An 18,610-nucleotide genomic window follows, 5' to 3' on the forward strand; every position below is an offset into this window, starting at 1 on the left:
CACACCCGGGACAATACAGAAGATGTAATGGCAGATAAGCAAAGGCCAGAAGAGTCTGGAAGATTTCGGCATTACCAATGTACTATTTCTTGCGGTATTGCACACTAAACTTGCTAGTTTTTCCATTAGTCAGCGGTACAGCTCCGGTGTAAAATGTACATGTATCCCTAGGACTGCGGATGAGTTCCTGTGTTTGTATGTAAGCTGGCTTTTCTTTTGAAGCCCTGCCAAGGCTCTGGTGTTAATGACACTAGCAGGAAATCATAAGGCAGGGGGCAGCTGTGTATTATTCTGGATTTAGCTGTGAACACATCACAAAGAAAACATGCAGATCCACTGGGACTCGGAGATGTGTTAGTGCTGGGGATCATGCTGATAATGACGGAAATACTACTACTACTTTTAAATGTATGAATTCAAGAAGAACTTGTTCCAAAGAAATAAATATGAGGGGAAGAGGTCAGGCTTGAAGGTGTAGGACAGAGGACTCAAGGGAAGGTTTTCAAGCCCTGCTGTGTGAGACAGCCTCCGAACTGATGGGAAGACGAGAGAGGAACAGAGTCTTGTTTAGTGCTGAATGCAAACCATATAAAGTGAGTTAGGGTGGCAGCCTTATGGGAAACACATTAACTCTAATGGAACTTCACACCTTTGTTTTAGAACATGATTTACACAACCAGAACTAGACCCATTCTCATGGTTTTCGGTTGTCGCTTGGTTCTGCCCAGCAATCTTTAGGCCTATATTTGGAAATAGGTCATCACGGTGGGGTATCTGGACAAGAGCGAGGACCTATTGGGTTTAGTGAGGCTAAAAAAGGGAGAAGAGTCTAGAGCAGTGTTTCCCAAAGTTCAGTCCTCACGGCCCCCACAGGTCATGTTTTCAGGATTTCCATAGTGTTGCACAGATGAGAGAATTCCTGATGCCTTGGTGATACTTCCATCACCAGTGTAACACTAAGGAGATCCTGAAAACGTGACCTGTGGCGGCCATGAGGGCTGGCGTTTGGGAAACACTGCTCTAGAGGATCTTCTTTCGCTGATTTTATAAATGTAAACTACTAGAGTTTCTCCTCCCACGTCCCCTGTTCCACTGATTCTGGGACGGTTTTTCTTTTTTTTCTATGCTCCTTTGTTTTCATGCCACCGGGTAATAAAGATGAAAAGGTTTCCTTCAACCAACTGGGCCTATACTACAGAACTTCTCTGTTGCTTTTTCGCCACTCTATGACACAAATTCTATGATTAACGTCCAGTTGGTTGAAGGAAAAACATGCACCTGTTTCACTGCAGGGGCATAGCATTGGAACGGAGGGACACAAAAAAAAAGAAAAACTGTTCTAGAATCAGTGAAATAGGGGCAATTGGAGGAGATACTGACAATAAATAAAAACATCCAGTGAAATATCCTCTTTCAGTCTGGGTTCAGAGTAAGTTTGAGCCTCCATTCCTGACTTTGTAAGGGGCTTCTGTTTGAAGCCTTGAACATCGGGATTGATAAGTGGCTCCTGATTGAGACATGAACTTTAATCAGGCAAATGGAGCCCAAAATACACAACTGCTCTATTTTGTCGTGCTTATAGGCTCAAACGGAGTCCAAAAGATGCATGTTCTGAACTCTTCAGAATGAAGGCCTCAATGGAGTCAGGAACGGGAGCTCAGGTGCAGCTTGAACCTGGCCTAAAATGCAGTTCACAGTGGTATGGACTTTGTGCAGAGCATTCACAGTTCACATTTCCAGGTAATTTTATTTGTAACCACTGATGGCTTGTAGGAGGCTGTAAGTGAACTGAACAATCAGAAAAGCAGTAAGAATGGTCATATCAATTCCAGATCAGGGCTGGAAGAGGATATGCAACATAAGACAGATGCCGGAAAGGGTGGTGAGTGACCCAAATGCACAGTCACAAAACAGTCACGGTAAAATAAAAAATAGCACCTTCACAAATTACCAGGAGCCAAGTATTCCATGTTTTTCACAGAAATAACTCGTTCCTAGTATAGTCTAAGTGGCTGTTTGTATGTCCGTTTTGTTTTTTTCTAAAATCACAGGGACATGTCCAATATTGATCCAAGTGTCGGATCAAAATCAGCAATGCAAGTCTATTGGTCCGTCAAAAAAAAATTGGACAAAACAGATTGCATCCAAGAGTGGTCCGATTTTCACATATTCAAATGAATAGGAGGCGGATGTGCAGTACCCTGCCGCGACCACTACCAGAAGATGGAGCAGCTCCGTAAGTACTTCAGGCCGGCCGACACTAACATCAATGAAAACCAGTCATTCTCCTGCTTCAGGGAACATTCGCACAGGTTATCACAAAACTTTCCTTTTTCTTTCATTAAAAGTCATTACTACAAGCACATGGCTCTCACTATGCTATATCACCCTACAAGGCACTGCAGGAAATTACAATCTAGGGTGGACATCCTGAACCATGTGTATGATTTCATGCAAATACAAGCTTACAAGTTACGATATCCACTACTGCCAAGAAATACCATGTGGCACAAATAATATTAAGACAAATCATGTGACACATCCACAAGAATCTCGCAAGTTAATTATTTTTTTAATTCCAAAGGCTTCCCAACAGCTCATGACCACTGCAGCCAATCACTGAGCTCAGCGGTCCTACGCCTCCTACACCGGTATCACAAAATCTTGAGCAGAAGGACAGATGTACAGCTGACTTATTTTTCTTTACAGTAAACCTGTGTAATTAAAAAAAAAAACTAAGATGCACAACCCCTTTAATATTTTCAAGCAGCATATTTAATGCAAAACTGTCATGTATATTATATAGCAGGAGTGAATAATTTGTTAAAACATACACTATATGAGAAATAATATTCCTGGCCATTATACGACTTCTATCCTGCTAATATCACCAATTTTTCCCTCTGCAGGCTCTATCTCAAACATTTCCAGTTGTCTCCATGCTAGAGGATGGAGATTAGCAGCTATGATGTCTCACATATACAAAGACATGAGGAGGTTCTGATCCCTCTGTCTTTCTATTGCAGAATCTCAAAACCAGCAGCAGAATGGAAGACATTATACAGTTATAATAAGCAGTGTAACTGTGAATCCAGCTCTGACGTGAGATATAACCCTTACTAGAAAAGAGCATCAAGGTTCTAGTAGATAAAGTTGCTCATAAGTATCTGCTTGTACTATATCTGCTTGCACTATTTACATGATTGAGAAGACAGTGATCGCTTAAGCATAAATTTCTTCCCAAAACACTATACAGTTAAAAGAAACCTGTATTCATAGAGAGAGACCTGTCAATCCACTGGAGAGGGGTGGGGACAAGCCCGCCAGGGATCATAATTGGATTGGTTAGGTATCTCCCTATAGTACCTGCCGATTTTTCAAATGATCTTTTCTCTAAAACAACATACCAATCTGCAATGGCGCAGCCAGGCTCGGACTCACGCTACCTGGGATTTAGGAGTATGAATCTAACGACAGGTTCCCGGATTACTAATCCATATATGACTTAATACCTGTTCAATATTTATTAGAACACTCTTATATTTTATAGGTTAACAGTTAAATGCTATACTTCAGTATTAGCACAAAAAAAATGAATACAGTATCAGAAAATACTTTTTACATGTTGGTGATATGTGTAAAGATTAGAGCTCTGCCACAAAATGGGGAAATCTTAGGGTTGATCTCATTGTGCTTGCCAAAATCTATGTGCTTGCTACTAAAACAACTTCACTGAGATGAATAGAAAGATTTTATTTCATAGAAATTTCTGCAACAAATTTGCAAAGTGCGAACTTACCTTTCAAGAGGACCTGTCAACAGGTCAGAAATGGCCATCTTTTGCACGTATTTTATTCTTGACGCTCCCCTGAGTATTCCGCTTTTTTGCTTTTTTAAAATCCGCCTTATGGTTTTAGAGATATTGGCCTTTTTACTAAGTGATCATCTTTATATTCTCTTCTCACAGGATCCTCTGGGGCGTGCCTTTAGGCTGCTCGGCATTATTACCTTGTGACCCACGCCCTTTTGTAAACACCATAAAAATCAGCACAAAATAAAGAGGTTCATATCTCTGTAATCGAATGGTGGATTTACCCAAAAAATAAATGACCAGAATACTCAGGGGAGCAGCAAGAATAAAGTAGAAAAACGTCTCCACTTCTGACCTGATGACAGGTCCTCCGCATCTGCAATTTATCAAACTACTCACTGGAAATACACATTATATGTTAATAACAAGCAAAAGGATAAAGTAGAAAGGCCATAATTATAGGTATTTCATCAAATAGTCAAGGATCTGTTCACATCTATGTTTTTATTTTCATAATTCTGTTATAAGAACAGAAATAGAAAAATAACAAAAGTGCCGAACCCCAATAGCTCCAGAAAGACCCCACTGAATATAATAGAGTGTGTCAGGTATCCGTCACGCAACGGGCAGCTATTTTGTCTGGTATTTTTGGTTGCATCTGCAATGGAGGCCCAGAATGAAGCCTCCAACACAAATGTGAACAAAGCCTTATTTGCACTCCTGATACAAGAAGTCGTGAAGGTCATTTTCAATTAACACCACATTTAAAGTGGTGATCTAGTATCGGTACTGCTAGCCGTCATTACCATTATGAGAACGCTACACCAGGTCATACGTTTCACCCTGGAGAGCAATGTGCGGTCCATATAAATCACTGGCCAGTCATGTAAGACAAGGACAAGTCAGATGATTCGGAGGCAGAGCTCCTTTTACTCCGTGGCCCTCTTCTCCGGCTCACAGAATGCCATTGTAAAACTTTTTCCAAATCTAGATATACCGTATATTCCGGCGTATAAGACGACTTTTGAAGACTGAAAAATCTTCTGTCTAGTCTGGGGTCGTCTTATACGCCGGTAATGCTTTTGAACTTTCAGAAATTGACATGCGGGGATACTCTGGGGGTGTTAATAAGCTGCCGTGGCCGTATCCCTGCCATGTCGGAGTTAATATAAGGTGGAGGGAGTTAAAATACGGCGGCGGTAGGTTCAGACAGTCAGCGCTTCTGTGCTGAAACTGACACATCGCTGCGTATTCCCAGCTCCGGACACAGCGCAGGGCTTCTGTGCCGACAGCTTTCACTTGTCACAGAAGCGCTGCGCTGTGTCCGGAGCAGGGAAGTTCGCATCGCTTCTGTGACAATATATGAAAAGCCGGCAATTCAGCAGCGGCATAAGCCGGCACCCGACAATTTAGAATAGAAAGAATAGAGAATCACACATAGATTAGATAGATAGAAACATGTCAGTCACATATATATGAAGTACAGTGACAGTATTGCTTACTGTACTTGTAATTTAGTGTAAAGGATTTATTAAAACAAATAATAGTGTTTTCATGCACCGTCTCTTTAAAAAAGCCGGCCGGCAATTCAGCAGCAGTACCCGACAATTTATAACAGAAAGATAGAGCATCACACATAGATTAGATAGATAGAAACATGTCAGTCACATATATATGAAGAACAGTGACAGTGCTGGTTACTGTACTTGTCATCTAGTGTTAAAATAACGGATTTATTTAAAAAAAAATTGGCGTGGGGTTCCCCTTAATTTTAGTCTCTAGCGGAGGTTAAGCAGACGGCTGGGGCAGATGTTTAAAGCCTGGGAAGGGGGTAATACCCACGGAGCTTCCCAGGCTACTAATATCAGCCCCCAGCTGAATACATAGCCTTTACTAGCTATTAAAATGGGGGACCCCCCAAAAAAAATGACGTGGGGTCCCCCCTAATTTAATAGCTAGCAAAGGCTAGGCAGACAGCTGGGGGCTGATATTAATAGCCCAGGAAGGGAGCCATGAATATTGGCCCCCTCCCAGGCTAGAAACACCAGCCGTCAGCCGCCCCAGAAATGGCGCATTCATAGGATGCGCCAATTCTGGCACTTAGCCTCGCTCTTCCACGCTGCCCTGGTGCGGTGGCAGGGGGTAATAGGGTTGGGGTTGATGTCAGCTTATAATGCCAGCTGACATCAAGCCCAGGTTAGTAATGGAGAGGCGTCTATAAGACACCCCCATTACTAACCCCATAGTCAAAGTTAAAAAAAAAACACAAACACCCAGAATAAAGTCCTTTAATTGAAATAAAGACACAATTCTTTATTGTTCTAAATTAAACCATACTTACCATCACGCCCATTCCAGCTGAAGCCAACGATCTCCTGCAATAAAAGTAAAATAATAAACCAACCTCATCCTTACCTTTCCATGGTTCCCAGGACAGCTCCAGCTCTGCTACATCGAGATGACAGGCTGGACCGCAGCAGAACGCTGCCATCCAGCCTGTCATCCCGCAGACACTGAGAAGCGCAGGCATGCTTGCACTCCTCAGCGTCTCGCTGTGACGGCATCCAGATGAGCCGACAATGAACTCAGCTCACCTCCTGGACGTCCGTCACTGACAGCGTGGGAAACTTCTACTGCGCATGCGGGGAGCAGGAGAATTTTCCCACGCTGTCAGTGACGTGCATGAGGTGAGCCGAGTTCATTGGACATGATCTCGGCTCATCTGGATGCCGTCACAGTCAGACACTGAGGAGCACAAGCATGCCTGCGCTTCTCAGTGTCTGCCGCATGGCAAGCTGAACGGCAGCGTTCTGCTGCGGTGCAGCCTGTCATGTGAATGTAGCAGAGCTGGACCGGTCCTGGGAACCATGGAGAGGTAAGGATGAGGTTGCTTTATTATTTTACTTTTATTGCAGGAGATCGTTGGCTTCAGCTGGAATGGGCGTGATGGTAAGTATGGTTTAATTTAGAACAATAAAGGATTGTGTCTTTATTTCAATTAAAGGACTTTATTCTGGGTGTTTGTGTTTTTTTTAATTACTTTACTAGAAATTCATGGCGGTCATGTCTAATATTGGCGTGACCCCATGAATTTCGGGCTTAGGGCCAGCTGATAATGCCAAGCTGGCCTTAACCCCTTTATTACCCAGTGAGCCACCGCACCAGGGCCCTGGATGAGTTGGGTACAGCGCCAGAAGATGGCGCTTCTATGAACGCGCCATTTTCCGGGGTGGCTGCGGACTGCAATTTGCAGCGGGGGGGGCCAGAAAGCTTGGGCCTCCCTGCGCTGCAGATTCCAGCCCCCAGCTGCCTAGTTGTACCTGGCTGGACACAAAAATAGGGCGAAGCCCCACGTCTTTTTTTTTTTAATTATTTCATGAAATAATTAAAAAAAAAAGGGCTTCCCTATATTGTTGTGTCCGGCCAGGTACAAATAGGCAGCTGGTGGTTGGGGGCAGCCCGTTCCTGCCTGCTGTACCTGGCTGGACACAAAAATATGGCGAAGCCCACGTCAACATTTTTGGGAAAAATGAATTACAAAATTAATAATAATTTAGGGACTGCATCTTTATTAACCCCTCAATTGTCATTTAGTGTTAAAATAAAGGATTTTTTAAAAAGAAAATTGGCGTGGGATCCACCATCATTATAGTCTCTAGCGGAGGTTAAGCAGACGGCTGGGGCAGATGTTTGAAGTCTGGGAAGGGGGTAATACCCACGGAGCTTCCCAGGCTACTAATATCAGCCCCCAGCTGAATACCTAGCCTTTACTAGCTATTAGAATGGGGGACCCCCCCAAAAAATGACGTGGGGTCCCCCCTATTTTAATATGTTTATGAGTGACAGTTTTCCTGCTATATACCTGCATGTCATAAGAATTTAAATTAAAAAAGGACCATGTTAAATTCAAATCTGTTTTTTTTTAATTTTTACCGGTGTTTGGTATGCGTTGGAAAAGGGGTAGTCTTATACGGTGAATATATCCTAAACTCTATATTTTAACAGGAAAGTAGGGGGGTCGTCTTATACACCAGGTCGTCTTATACGCCGGAATATACGGTAAATAAGTTGAGCGTTACCTTTAATACTGTATCTAAGAGGCATGCATGCAACTTATTTCACTATGACTCAAGTCCAGCGCACGTTACATTAATTCTATCAGTATGAAACACAACTTCTTCAAAATTATTCTGAAAAAGGAAAAGGTTTGACGAGTTTCATATTTGTTTTAGCCACAAAACCACACAACGTCCTCTTCAATTAACAGAGAAGCAGAGGAGGCCTGCAGAAAAGTGTGAAGTAATGGAGATAGCGCTCACATGTACATCAAATACCAGAAACGGTATGAAACATATAAAGAGGTTTCTAAAATAAAAGTCATATCAGGTAAGTTTTCATAAGCTGTCATGTCTGTAGAGGAGAGGAATAACAGCATTTCCGGTCAGTACATGACTTGTACACTCCATTTTCCACCAGTTTTTCCCCTCTGCAGACTGTCTCTAATTTTCAGTTCTCTCTAATCTACTGGGAGGTGACTGTCTGCTGTAATGTCTCCTATACACAGAAATAGAGGGATTCCTGCCCTTCTCTCTTTAGCACATATACAGAAATAGCAGCAGCAGAAAGGACCACATGCAGCAGTACTGGGCACTGTAGCTGTGAATCCAGCTCAGAGACAAGTTAAGACAATCACTGAATACAACACACTCTTCCCCTTTCTACCTCAGCTTGTTTTCTCTCTGCTCCTCCCCCCTCTCCATAGCTAGTTGTAACACTGTGCTGGCAGTCTGTTTTGCATTGACCAAGATGGATGTGAGCTTATTTTCAAAGTAGATGGTTAGTTCAGGAGGAATGGGGGAGAGGAAGAAGTGGCTTCTAAGTGGAGAAAGAAGCATATTTCTCTGATCAGATATATTACAGAGTTTCTTATATTTGCTTGTAAAATTCATATATGCAAAGTTTGTAGAAATGGTAGTGACCATTAAAATCCATAGGATAGATACTATATAAAGTAATGAAGGGATAATGAGAGACAACAAAATCCTTATCTAATCTAAGTAGAAGGTACATTAAGGTGAACTGACTCATGAAGCGTCATTTAGTCATTCAGATGTGATCTCAATTATCTATTCTTACATTCACAAGGTCCCAATCTCCAGAGATCTCATGGATTATGTTGGTCTAGATCTCCATTTGCACCTCATTTCCATAAAAAAATTAAAAATGAAAATACTCCTTTTTTGCGCTGGACCCTAAACTCTTATGATCCAGAAGAAGCAGGCCAAGAAAACAAAAAGATCTTTCTACTGAATATTTTGGAGTGTGGAAAACCAAGGCTAACTGTAAAACAATCTTCCCAGTGTTACCTTAGAATAAAATAACGTGACGTACCTTCATTTTCGGATGCAGGACACTCCACCTTCAGCACCAAATCAAAGGTTCTCTCAGGCTTCTCCCTGCAACAGAATTAGAACATCAAGCCTTTGTGCATGGGATGAGAATGACACTTTATACCGTTCATGAAGGACGAGCCGTCAAAAAAAAAAAATTTCAATGAATATTATCTTCATCAAACAAACATATTGTAGTGAAGGAGTCTGGGGGCGGACATACTATTGGTGCAACCTGTGCAGCTATAAGGGGGCCTAAGAGGTAAGGGGCCACTGCTACCTCCAAAGCGGGTGGGATTGTGCATAATGATGACCTATTGGGCAACCAAGGGCCCATGTATTGTCCTTGTACAGGGGCCTCTTCTGCCTGTGGCCGCTCCTGGAAGGGATTATCTATATAGGAGATTCCCGTTTTGTAGGGCAGCTCAGCTGAAGTGAGACTAATACAGCAGCAATCCAATGTATTCAGCCCCCTATTGCAAGTTACATTTCTTAACAAAATTTACCCAACTTTCTGCGGTTTGCAAAAAATTAATCTTATGATTGCTATATCCAAGTCCTCGTCCTCTCTGAAGAGGCTGACCAATGAAACAAGAACAACTAACACAACAAGTGGTTTCACCAAATTTATCACAAAATAACACTTTTAATGATTTCGGCAGTGTCTGAATTATTAACTCCTTCATGACAAGTGTCTTTGGTACTTAGTGGAGCATCTTTTGGCTGTTATGACCTGCTGCAAACATGATGCATCAGGTCATAACAGTTATGTTCAGCTATTTATAAGGAATCTTTCGCAAGGTTTTTCTCACCTAATCTGAAAGCAGAATAAGGTAAAGATTGAGACCCTGATTTCAGCAATTTGTCACTTACTGAGCTACTTGTTGTAGTTTTGATAAAAAAAATATCAGTTTTATCAGCAGATTATCATTAGAGGACTAGTAAACCTGCTCATCCTCCTCCATACCCCGCCCCCACCACTAATTGGCAGCTTTCTGCCTATGCACAGTGTACAGAGAATGCTGCCAATCAGTGGTGTGGGCGGGGTTATACACAGCTCCGCAGATCTGCAGCAGATAAAATAGTGATTTTATCAAATCTACAAAAGTAGCCCAGTAAGTGACATCACCGGAAACAGGGTCTCTGCTTCTACATCATGCTGCTCTCAAATTCGACAAAAAACCCAAGATAAAAACAAAATGAGCAAATACTCTGTAGTAAATAAATAACAATAGTGCATGAAAATAACATCGGGTACTTGATTAACATAATTTTTACCAAAAAAAATGTAAAAGCCATCCCACCACGTCACGGTGACCCTATTCAGGACGGTCATAACCTATAGTATTAATACTTTACAATATGTCAAATAATGTAAATGTGAATAAGGGCCCTACAGGTTGAATGCATACCAACTTATATTCCAGGTGTTTTCATTAGGTTTTTGCTCTCCAATTCGGTAGCAAAGTCCTGGCGACAGATTCCCTTTAAAGAGTTCTTCTTTAATGGTTTATTAGAAATATGAGAACATTTTAAAATTTGCTAATAAAACTAATGGGGGGAGGGTAGTGGGGGCTGAGTAATTATGATTGCCTATTTACCTGGTCAAGATAAACCCTCCAAATGGAAAGTCATTTTGCTACAGTACCAAGTAAAGGTTCCCTTTATAATGTCTATGTGAGGTTTACATTACCTTTTACAAGATGTATACGAACTTATATAAAGTAATGTAAGTACACATGTGCCCACACTCAGCTTAGTCAGTTCAGCAAAGATAGAACAGCCCTCAACAAGCTATAGCTCACATATAACCACCAGATTGCCAAACTAACACTTTTAGCATAAACATCTCCCAAGGTTTTTATTTCCCAAAATTGGTAATTTCACAATACACATCTCAGGATACCTGAAGAAAGAGGAAAAGGAAGAACACATCTGTGCTTGTAAATAACAGCTTTGGATAAATCTCAGTACTATGACAAATATTATAAAATATTATAAAATTCCCTCCTTAAAGGGGTTGTCTGGTCTTAACCCCTTTACCCCCGAGGGTGGTTTGCACGTTAATGACCAGGCCAATTTTTACAATTCTGACCACTTTCACTTTATGAGGTAATTACTCTGAAACGCTTCAACGGATCCCCCTGATTCTGAGACTGTTTTTTCATGACATATTGTACTTCATGATTGTGGTAAAATTTCTTCGATATCACTTGTGTTTATTTGTGAAAAAATTGGAAATTTGGCAAAAATTTAGAAAATTTCACAATTTTCAAAATTTGAATTTTTATTCCGTTAAATCAGAGGGATATGTTACACAAAATAGTTAATAAATAATATTTCCCACATGTCTACTTTACATCAGCACAATTTTGGAACCAACATTTTTTTTTTATTAGTGCGCTATAAGGGTTAAAAGTTGATCAGCGATTTCTCATTTTTGCAACAAAATTTACAAAACCATTTTGTTTAGGGACCACATCACATTTGAAGTGACTTTGAGGGGTCTTTATGACAGAAAATACCCAAAAGTGACACCATTCTAAAAACTGCACCCCTCAACGTGCTCAAAACCACATTCAAGAAGTTTATTAACCCTTCATGTGCTTCACAGGAATTTTTGGAATGGGGAAGAAAAAAATGAACATTCAACTTTTTTCACAAAAATGTTACTTTAGAGCCCAATTTTTTTATTTTTGCAGGGGTAATAGGAAAAAATTGACCCCAAAATTTGTTGTGCAATTTCCCCTGAGTACGCAGATACCCCATACGTGGGGAAAAACACTGTTTGGGCGCATGGCAGGGCTCGGAAGGAAAGGAGCGCCATTTGACTTTTTGAATGTAAAATTTGCTTGAATATTAGCGGATACCATGTTGCGTTTGGAGAGCCCCTGATGTGCCTAAACAGTGGAAACCCCTCACAAGTGACACCATTTTGGAAACTAGACCCCTCAGGGAACTTATCTAGATGTGTGGTGAGCACCTTGAACCCCCAGGTGCTTCACAGAAGTTTATAACATGGAGCCGTGAAAATAAAATGTTTTTCAGCTCCCAGTTTAGCATTTTCATAAGGGTAACAGGAGAAATTGTACCATGCAACTTGTTGTGCAATCTCTGCTGAGTAAGCCGATAACCCATATGTGGGGGGAAAACCACTGTTTGGGCGCACGGCAGGGTTTGGAAGGGAAGGAGCGCCATTTGACTTTTTGAATGTAAAATTTGCTTGAATAATTAGCGGATGTGCCCATGATGTGCCTAAACAGTGGAAAACCCCCACAAGTGACACCATTTTGGAAACTAGACCCCTGAGGGAACTTATCTAGATATGTGGTGAGCACCCTTAACCCCCAGGTGCTTCACCGAAGTTTAGAACATGAAGCCGTGAAAATAAAAAAATCAAACTTTTTCCACAAAAATGATATTTTTGCCCCATTTTTTTTAGTTTCACAAGGGTAAGAGGAGAAAATGGAACCTAAAAACTGTTGTGCAATTTCTCCTGAGTAGGCCAATACCCCATATGTGGGGAAAATACACTGTTTGGGCACACGTCAGGGTTCAGAAGGGAAGGAGCACTGTGTGACTTTTTGAACGCAAAATTGCCTGGAATCAAGTGACCCCATTTTGGAAACTAGACCCCTCAAGAATTTTATCAAGGGGTATAGTGTACATTTTGAACTCAAAGGTACGACAGAATTTGATAACATTAGGTCATCATATTGAATAAGTTGTCATTAGTCTTGAGCGCAAGTGCTTGCTACTTGAGTTTGCATCGGGTACTCGGGTATGCACCAAATATCGCGGGTGCTCGAATGACATGCTTGAGGCCCCGCATGTTCTATGGTTGTTAGACACCCAAAAAAAACCATGCGGGGATCGCTCATGCATGGCAGGCGATCCCAGCAACGTTTTTTTGGCCGCGAAGCATATGGGGCAGAGACTCGAGCATGTCACTCGAGCACCCGCGATACTCAGTGCATACACGAGTACGACTTCGATCGCAGCATTGCGGGGGTTAGTGTGCCGGGAGCGGTGCGGGACCGCTCCCAGCACCGGGTGTCAGCTGTGACAATCAGCTGACACCCTGCGGCGATCGCCCCGCACCGCTTGTGTGCGGGCGCGATCACAGCACGCGTAATAATACGTAGCTGGTCCATAAGTCCCAGGGCACATCTACGTACTATTACTGACATGATCGTAAAGGGGTTAAAGCATAACCGTCATTTTAATTTTTATTTCATAAATCAAAAGTACATTTGAAAATAAGCGACTTTGTAACAAACCTTATCAGAAAAATCTACTTCTTTATCTGACAGAATTGTTAAGTCATTATCAAAATTGTAAAATCTGTATTCAGTGAAGACCAACTACCATTACTGAGATAGGAGATGGCAGCTGCTACTGATGAGAAGATAAGAGGGAGGAGCTAGCAGCAGAGCTCCGCCTCCTCCTCTTACACCTCCCATCTACATAGAATCTTATAGAAGGCTTTTGTACGAAATATTAAATAAATTTCAGTAAGCGTGCTCAATACTTTTTCCCTGTGTTATTTCTCATTATTACACATAATTTATGGCCATCTATGATTTGATTTCTTTGCCTGAGCGGATTGGATGGGTTGTTACCGACATCTGGTGAGAATTTCATGTCAATAGCACCTTTAGAAATATACAGTTATATGAAAAAGTTTGGGCACCCCTATTAATCTTAAGCTTAATGTTTTATAAAAATTGGTGTTTTTGCAACAGCTATTTCAGTTTGATATATGTAATAACTGTTGGACACAGTAATGTTCCTGTCTTGAAATGGGGTTTATTATACTAACAGAAAATGTGCAATCTGCATTCAAACAAAATTTGACAGGTGCATAAGTATGGGCACCCTTATCATTTTCTTGTTTTAAATACTCCTACCTACTTTTTACTGACTTACTAAAGCACTTTTTTGGTTTTGTAACCTCATTGAGCTTTGAACTTCATAGCCAGGTGTATGCAATCATGAGAAAAGCTACTTAAAGTGGCCACTTGCAAGTTGTTCTCCTGTTTGAATCTCCTCTGAAGAGTGGCATCATGGGCTCCTCAAAACAACTGTCTGAAAACAAAGATTATTCAACATAGTTGTTCAGGGGAAGGATACAAAAAGCTGTCTCAGAGATTTAACCTGTCAGTTTCCACTGTGAGGAACATAGTAAGGAAATGGAAGAACACAGGGACAGTTCTTGTTAAGGCCAAAAGTGGCAGGCCAAGAAAAACATCAGAAAGGCAGAGAAGAAGATGGTGAGATCAGTCAAGGACAATCCTCAGACCACCTCCAGAGAGCTGCAGCATCAACGTGCTGCAGATGGTGTCACTGTACATCGGTCAACTATACAACGCACTTTGCACCAGGAGAAGCTGTATGGGAGAGTGATGCGAAAGAAGCCGTTTCTGCAAGCACGCCACAAACAGTCGGCTGAGGTATGCAAAAGCACATTTGGAGAAGCCAATTTCTTTTTGTAAGAAGGTCCTGTGGACTGATGAAACCAAGATTGAGTTGTTTGGTCATACAAAAAGGCTTTATGCATGGCGGCAAAAAAACACAGCATTCCAAGAAAAACACTTGCTACCCACAGTAAAATTTGGTGGAGGTTCCATCATGCTTTGGGGCTGTGTGGCCAATGCCGGCACCGGGAATCTTGTTAAAGTTGAGGGACGCATGGATTCCACTCAGTATCAGCAGATTCTTGACAATATTGTTCAAGAATCAGTGATAAAGTTGAAGTTACGCAGGGGATGGATCTTTCAGCAAGACAATGATCCAAAACACCACTCCAAATCTACTCAGGCATTCATGCAGAGGAACAATTACAATGTTCTGGAATGGCCATCCCAGTCCCCAGACCTGAATATCATTGAACATCTGTGGGATCATTTGAAGAGGGCTGTCCATGCTCGGCGACCATCAAACTTAACTGAACTAGAATTGTTTTGTAAAGAGGAATGGTCAAAAATACCTTCATCCAGGATCCAGGAAATCATTAAAAGCTACAGGAAGCAACCAGAGGCTGTTATTTTTGAAAAAGGAGGATCTACTAAATATTAATGTCACTTTTCTGGTGAGGTGCCCATACTTATGCACCTGTCAAATTTTGTTTGAATGCAGATTGCACATTTTCTGTTAGTGCAATAAACCTCATTTCTAGGCAGAAACATTACTGTGTCCAACAGTTATTACATATATCAAACTGAAATAGCTGTTGCAAAAACACCAATTTTTATAAAACAATAAGCTTAAGATTAATAGGGGTGCCCAAACTTTTTCATATAACTGTATGTACTTAGAAAATTAGTGACGTGTTCAATACTTATTTCACCCACTGAATGTACAGACTACCATGTATATATAATGCTAAGATATTGTCCTGGTATATAGTATATAACTCTTTATGGCCACCAGATGTGGTGTATGCGGCACTAAGGCAGAGACAACCCGTGTAAATAATACTCCCTTACTGAATATATTCATATTGCCTTTCATCGTGTGGCTATTCTCTACATGGTGCAGAACTAATCATGGCTGATCTTCTATTATTATCATGCAGGACACATGCAAAATTACCGGACAAATATTGATTTCAGCTCCGGCTAGCTCAGCATTGTATTTTCATACAGCTACTGGGAATAGAAGCTCCAGAGAGCGGAGACTTCATACTTCTCATGCCGCCTACAAGGGGCGTGAACCTTTTTGTCTTCTAGTCATCAAAAACGTCCTCAATTTAGAAACTGGAGAATAAAAAAATAACCTCCGGCCAGTGAGAATACTGCAAATATTCACAAGGAGTAAAAGAAGTTTGCCAGTCTGGCTACAGGCACGTGTCCTGTACAAAGAGCAGTGCTAGTACATGAAGAGGGTAACGGACAGAAAAGAGGACCTTTTGCCAATCTTTTTTAACAAGTGAAACTACACCCAACCCAGGGATTAGAGGTGTTTTTCACTCTATGAACAGCCAGCTTCTTTGGCAATGACCTTTTGTGGCTTACCCTCCTTGTGGACTGTGTCAATGACTGCCTTCTGGACATCTGTCAAGTCAGCAGTCTTCCCCATGATTGTGGAGCCTACCTACTTTTAAAGGCTTAGGAAGCCTTTGCAGGTGTTTTTTGTTAATTATTCTAATTTACTGAGATAATGACTTTTGTGTTTTCATTGGCTGTAAGCCATAATCATCAACATTAACAGAAATAAACACTTGAAATAGATCACTCTGTTTGTAATGACTCTATATAATATGAGTTTCACTTTTTGTATTGAAGAACTGAAATAAATTAACTTTTTGATGATATTCTAATTTAGTGAGAAGCACTTGTATATGCTTATGATTTCATACAACGTGGTGGTCTCTCAGGAGGTCATATTATGGCTCCATACGAAAAGGAGCTCATGTATACACTGACTTAAGTCATAAAACAATTGTACAGGGTTTTACAAGGGGATTTTTGGTTACATGCTTTGTACAGGCAAAACAAAATTTATATTACAAGTTTCAGCTGTAAAAAAAATATTTTTGATATAGTTTTTTGCTGCTCATATAAACTGTTTAGAAAAGGTGGTAGTAAAATCTCAGCTCGGCCAGCATAGATTTCATGGCAGGTAAACTTCTATGGATGTAATTAAGTGCTGCTAAACAGTAATGGGTAATGTAATGCTCCATATATATAAGGCAAGTGTAAGGAAAATACCTGTGGATGACAGAGAAGGTCTATATGCCGCTGTCTGAGTAACCGGTGGTCCTGCTGACTCAGTGTATATATATATATCCCCCCACGCCAAGCCCTGGCTATAATTACGCTGAGCTAAAACACTATTTTACAACTTCACCTGTAATTTATCTCATCTACATTATGGATGCACTCAAGTCTGACTTATAATAAAAATCTGTCACCCGGTGGGAACTTCTGACAGATGCAGGTTCACTGGGCTAAACAAGCAGACTGCGGCGAGAGTGCATCCATCATGTAAGGTGACAGGCGGCAGAGTGAGGGATAAAGCAGGTGTGCTGGCAGCGGGAGCCATACGTGACATGCCCACACTGCTATCACTGGAATTTAGGACAGCGATATCCAGGCGGCCACCCACGTGTTATACACAGTACCAAAAGGATCCATCATGTCTGGCAGGGAAGACTTCCAGCCCTGACCAGGGTGGTGCAGATACATCAACTCTGCCATAAGATGTGTTCATTTAAAGGGATGGTCTCGTTCCAACTATTTCTAGCCTACAGGCTCAGGGATTTATTACATAAACTCCCGCACCCCGGGTCCAGCGCAAAGTGCATGTTGACAGTGCTGCAGACAATCACTGAGCTCTGTGGCAAATAAGGGTGATTTCACACTGCGTTCAGGCACCCATTCGGTGGTCCAGTCCAGGCTTACATCTGAACACCGGTAAAATGGGATTGGGACGTATGCAGCGATGGGGCCATGGTGCCGACAGAGCAAACGTGCGCAGTCTACTATGGCTTAGAGTCCGCCTCCAGTAGGTGTGCACACCCGAAAATAATGCACGGCAGTGCGCACATTCGCTCTGTCGGCACCATTACAGTCTATGGACTCGTCAGCGCATACGTCCAAATCCAGTTTTGCGGGGGGTTCGGACATAAGCTCTGACGAGGCCACTGTACAGGTGCCTGAACGCAATGTGAAAGCCCCCTTAGCAACACTGCTCTGGGGAGGGCAGGTAAGGACTCACCCAGACATCTGAGTTTTGAGTACAAGTGGTAGCCGAGATTTTCACGCATAGCACTTGTGTTTGTCTAGGGGCCGTTCACATCTCTGATTTTTCCCTTGGACCAAGAGATCTGCAGAAAATTGCGGAATATGTCCAATTTTGATCCAAAGGTTGCATCAAAATCAGCAACGCAAGTCAATGGTTCGATGAAAAAAATTTGACCACACTTGGATGAAATCAAGGTGAAGGCCAATTTTCATGGACTGTCAGAATGGAGAAGGTCGAAAAATGTTATTTTTCAATTTCTCCATGTACGAGAAAATCACATGACACTCGGACCACACTCTGATCAGAGCCTGATTAGAGTTATCGGTCTGTTTTTCTCATATGTGGAAAAATCAGACGTCTAAATGAGCCCTAAAGCTTAGTTTATTATTATATACATCCCTGAGCCTACAGGCAAAAGGAAATGAATGGGGACAACCCCTTTAAATAAAAAATTAAGCCAGTTTTAACAGTGGCACACGTGATATATGGTATTTGCAGCTGGCATGGGTGGTTACACCTTATCTCTTCCATATCAGCCACAATCTTTAGCACCATGAAATGTTAGGGTTTTAAAAAATTGTGGAGCATTTCATCACTCCCCATAGCCAAGTAGCTTTTTTTTTTACCAAATTTTCCAAAACTGTTAAATATATAAAAAGTG

At 41.6% G+C, this 18,610-nt stretch overlaps 1 protein-coding gene across 5 annotated transcripts in view; it reads right to left on the reverse strand.

The window, feature by feature from the left end:
- DENND1B (DENN domain containing 1B) overlaps nt 1-18,610 on the reverse strand; it is a 252,584-nt gene that overhangs the window by 223,442 nt on the left and 10,532 nt on the right. For all 5 annotated transcript variants that reach the window (XM_073642869.1, XM_073642870.1, XM_073642868.1 and 2 more), the window contains exon 2: nt 9,203-9,267. In XM_073642869.1, the coding sequence (XP_073498970.1) occupies nt 9,203-9,267 (65 nt within the window). The remainder of the gene's footprint in view (nt 1-9,202; nt 9,268-18,610) is intronic.

This window comes from Phyllobates terribilis, unplaced genomic scaffold (genome assembly GCF_046119375.1).
Source record: "Phyllobates terribilis strain yellow unplaced genomic scaffold, ASM4611937v1 Scaffold_8__6_contigs__length_399053987, whole genome shotgun sequence".
NCBI lineage: Eukaryota > Metazoa > Chordata > Amphibia > Anura > Dendrobatidae > Phyllobates > Phyllobates terribilis.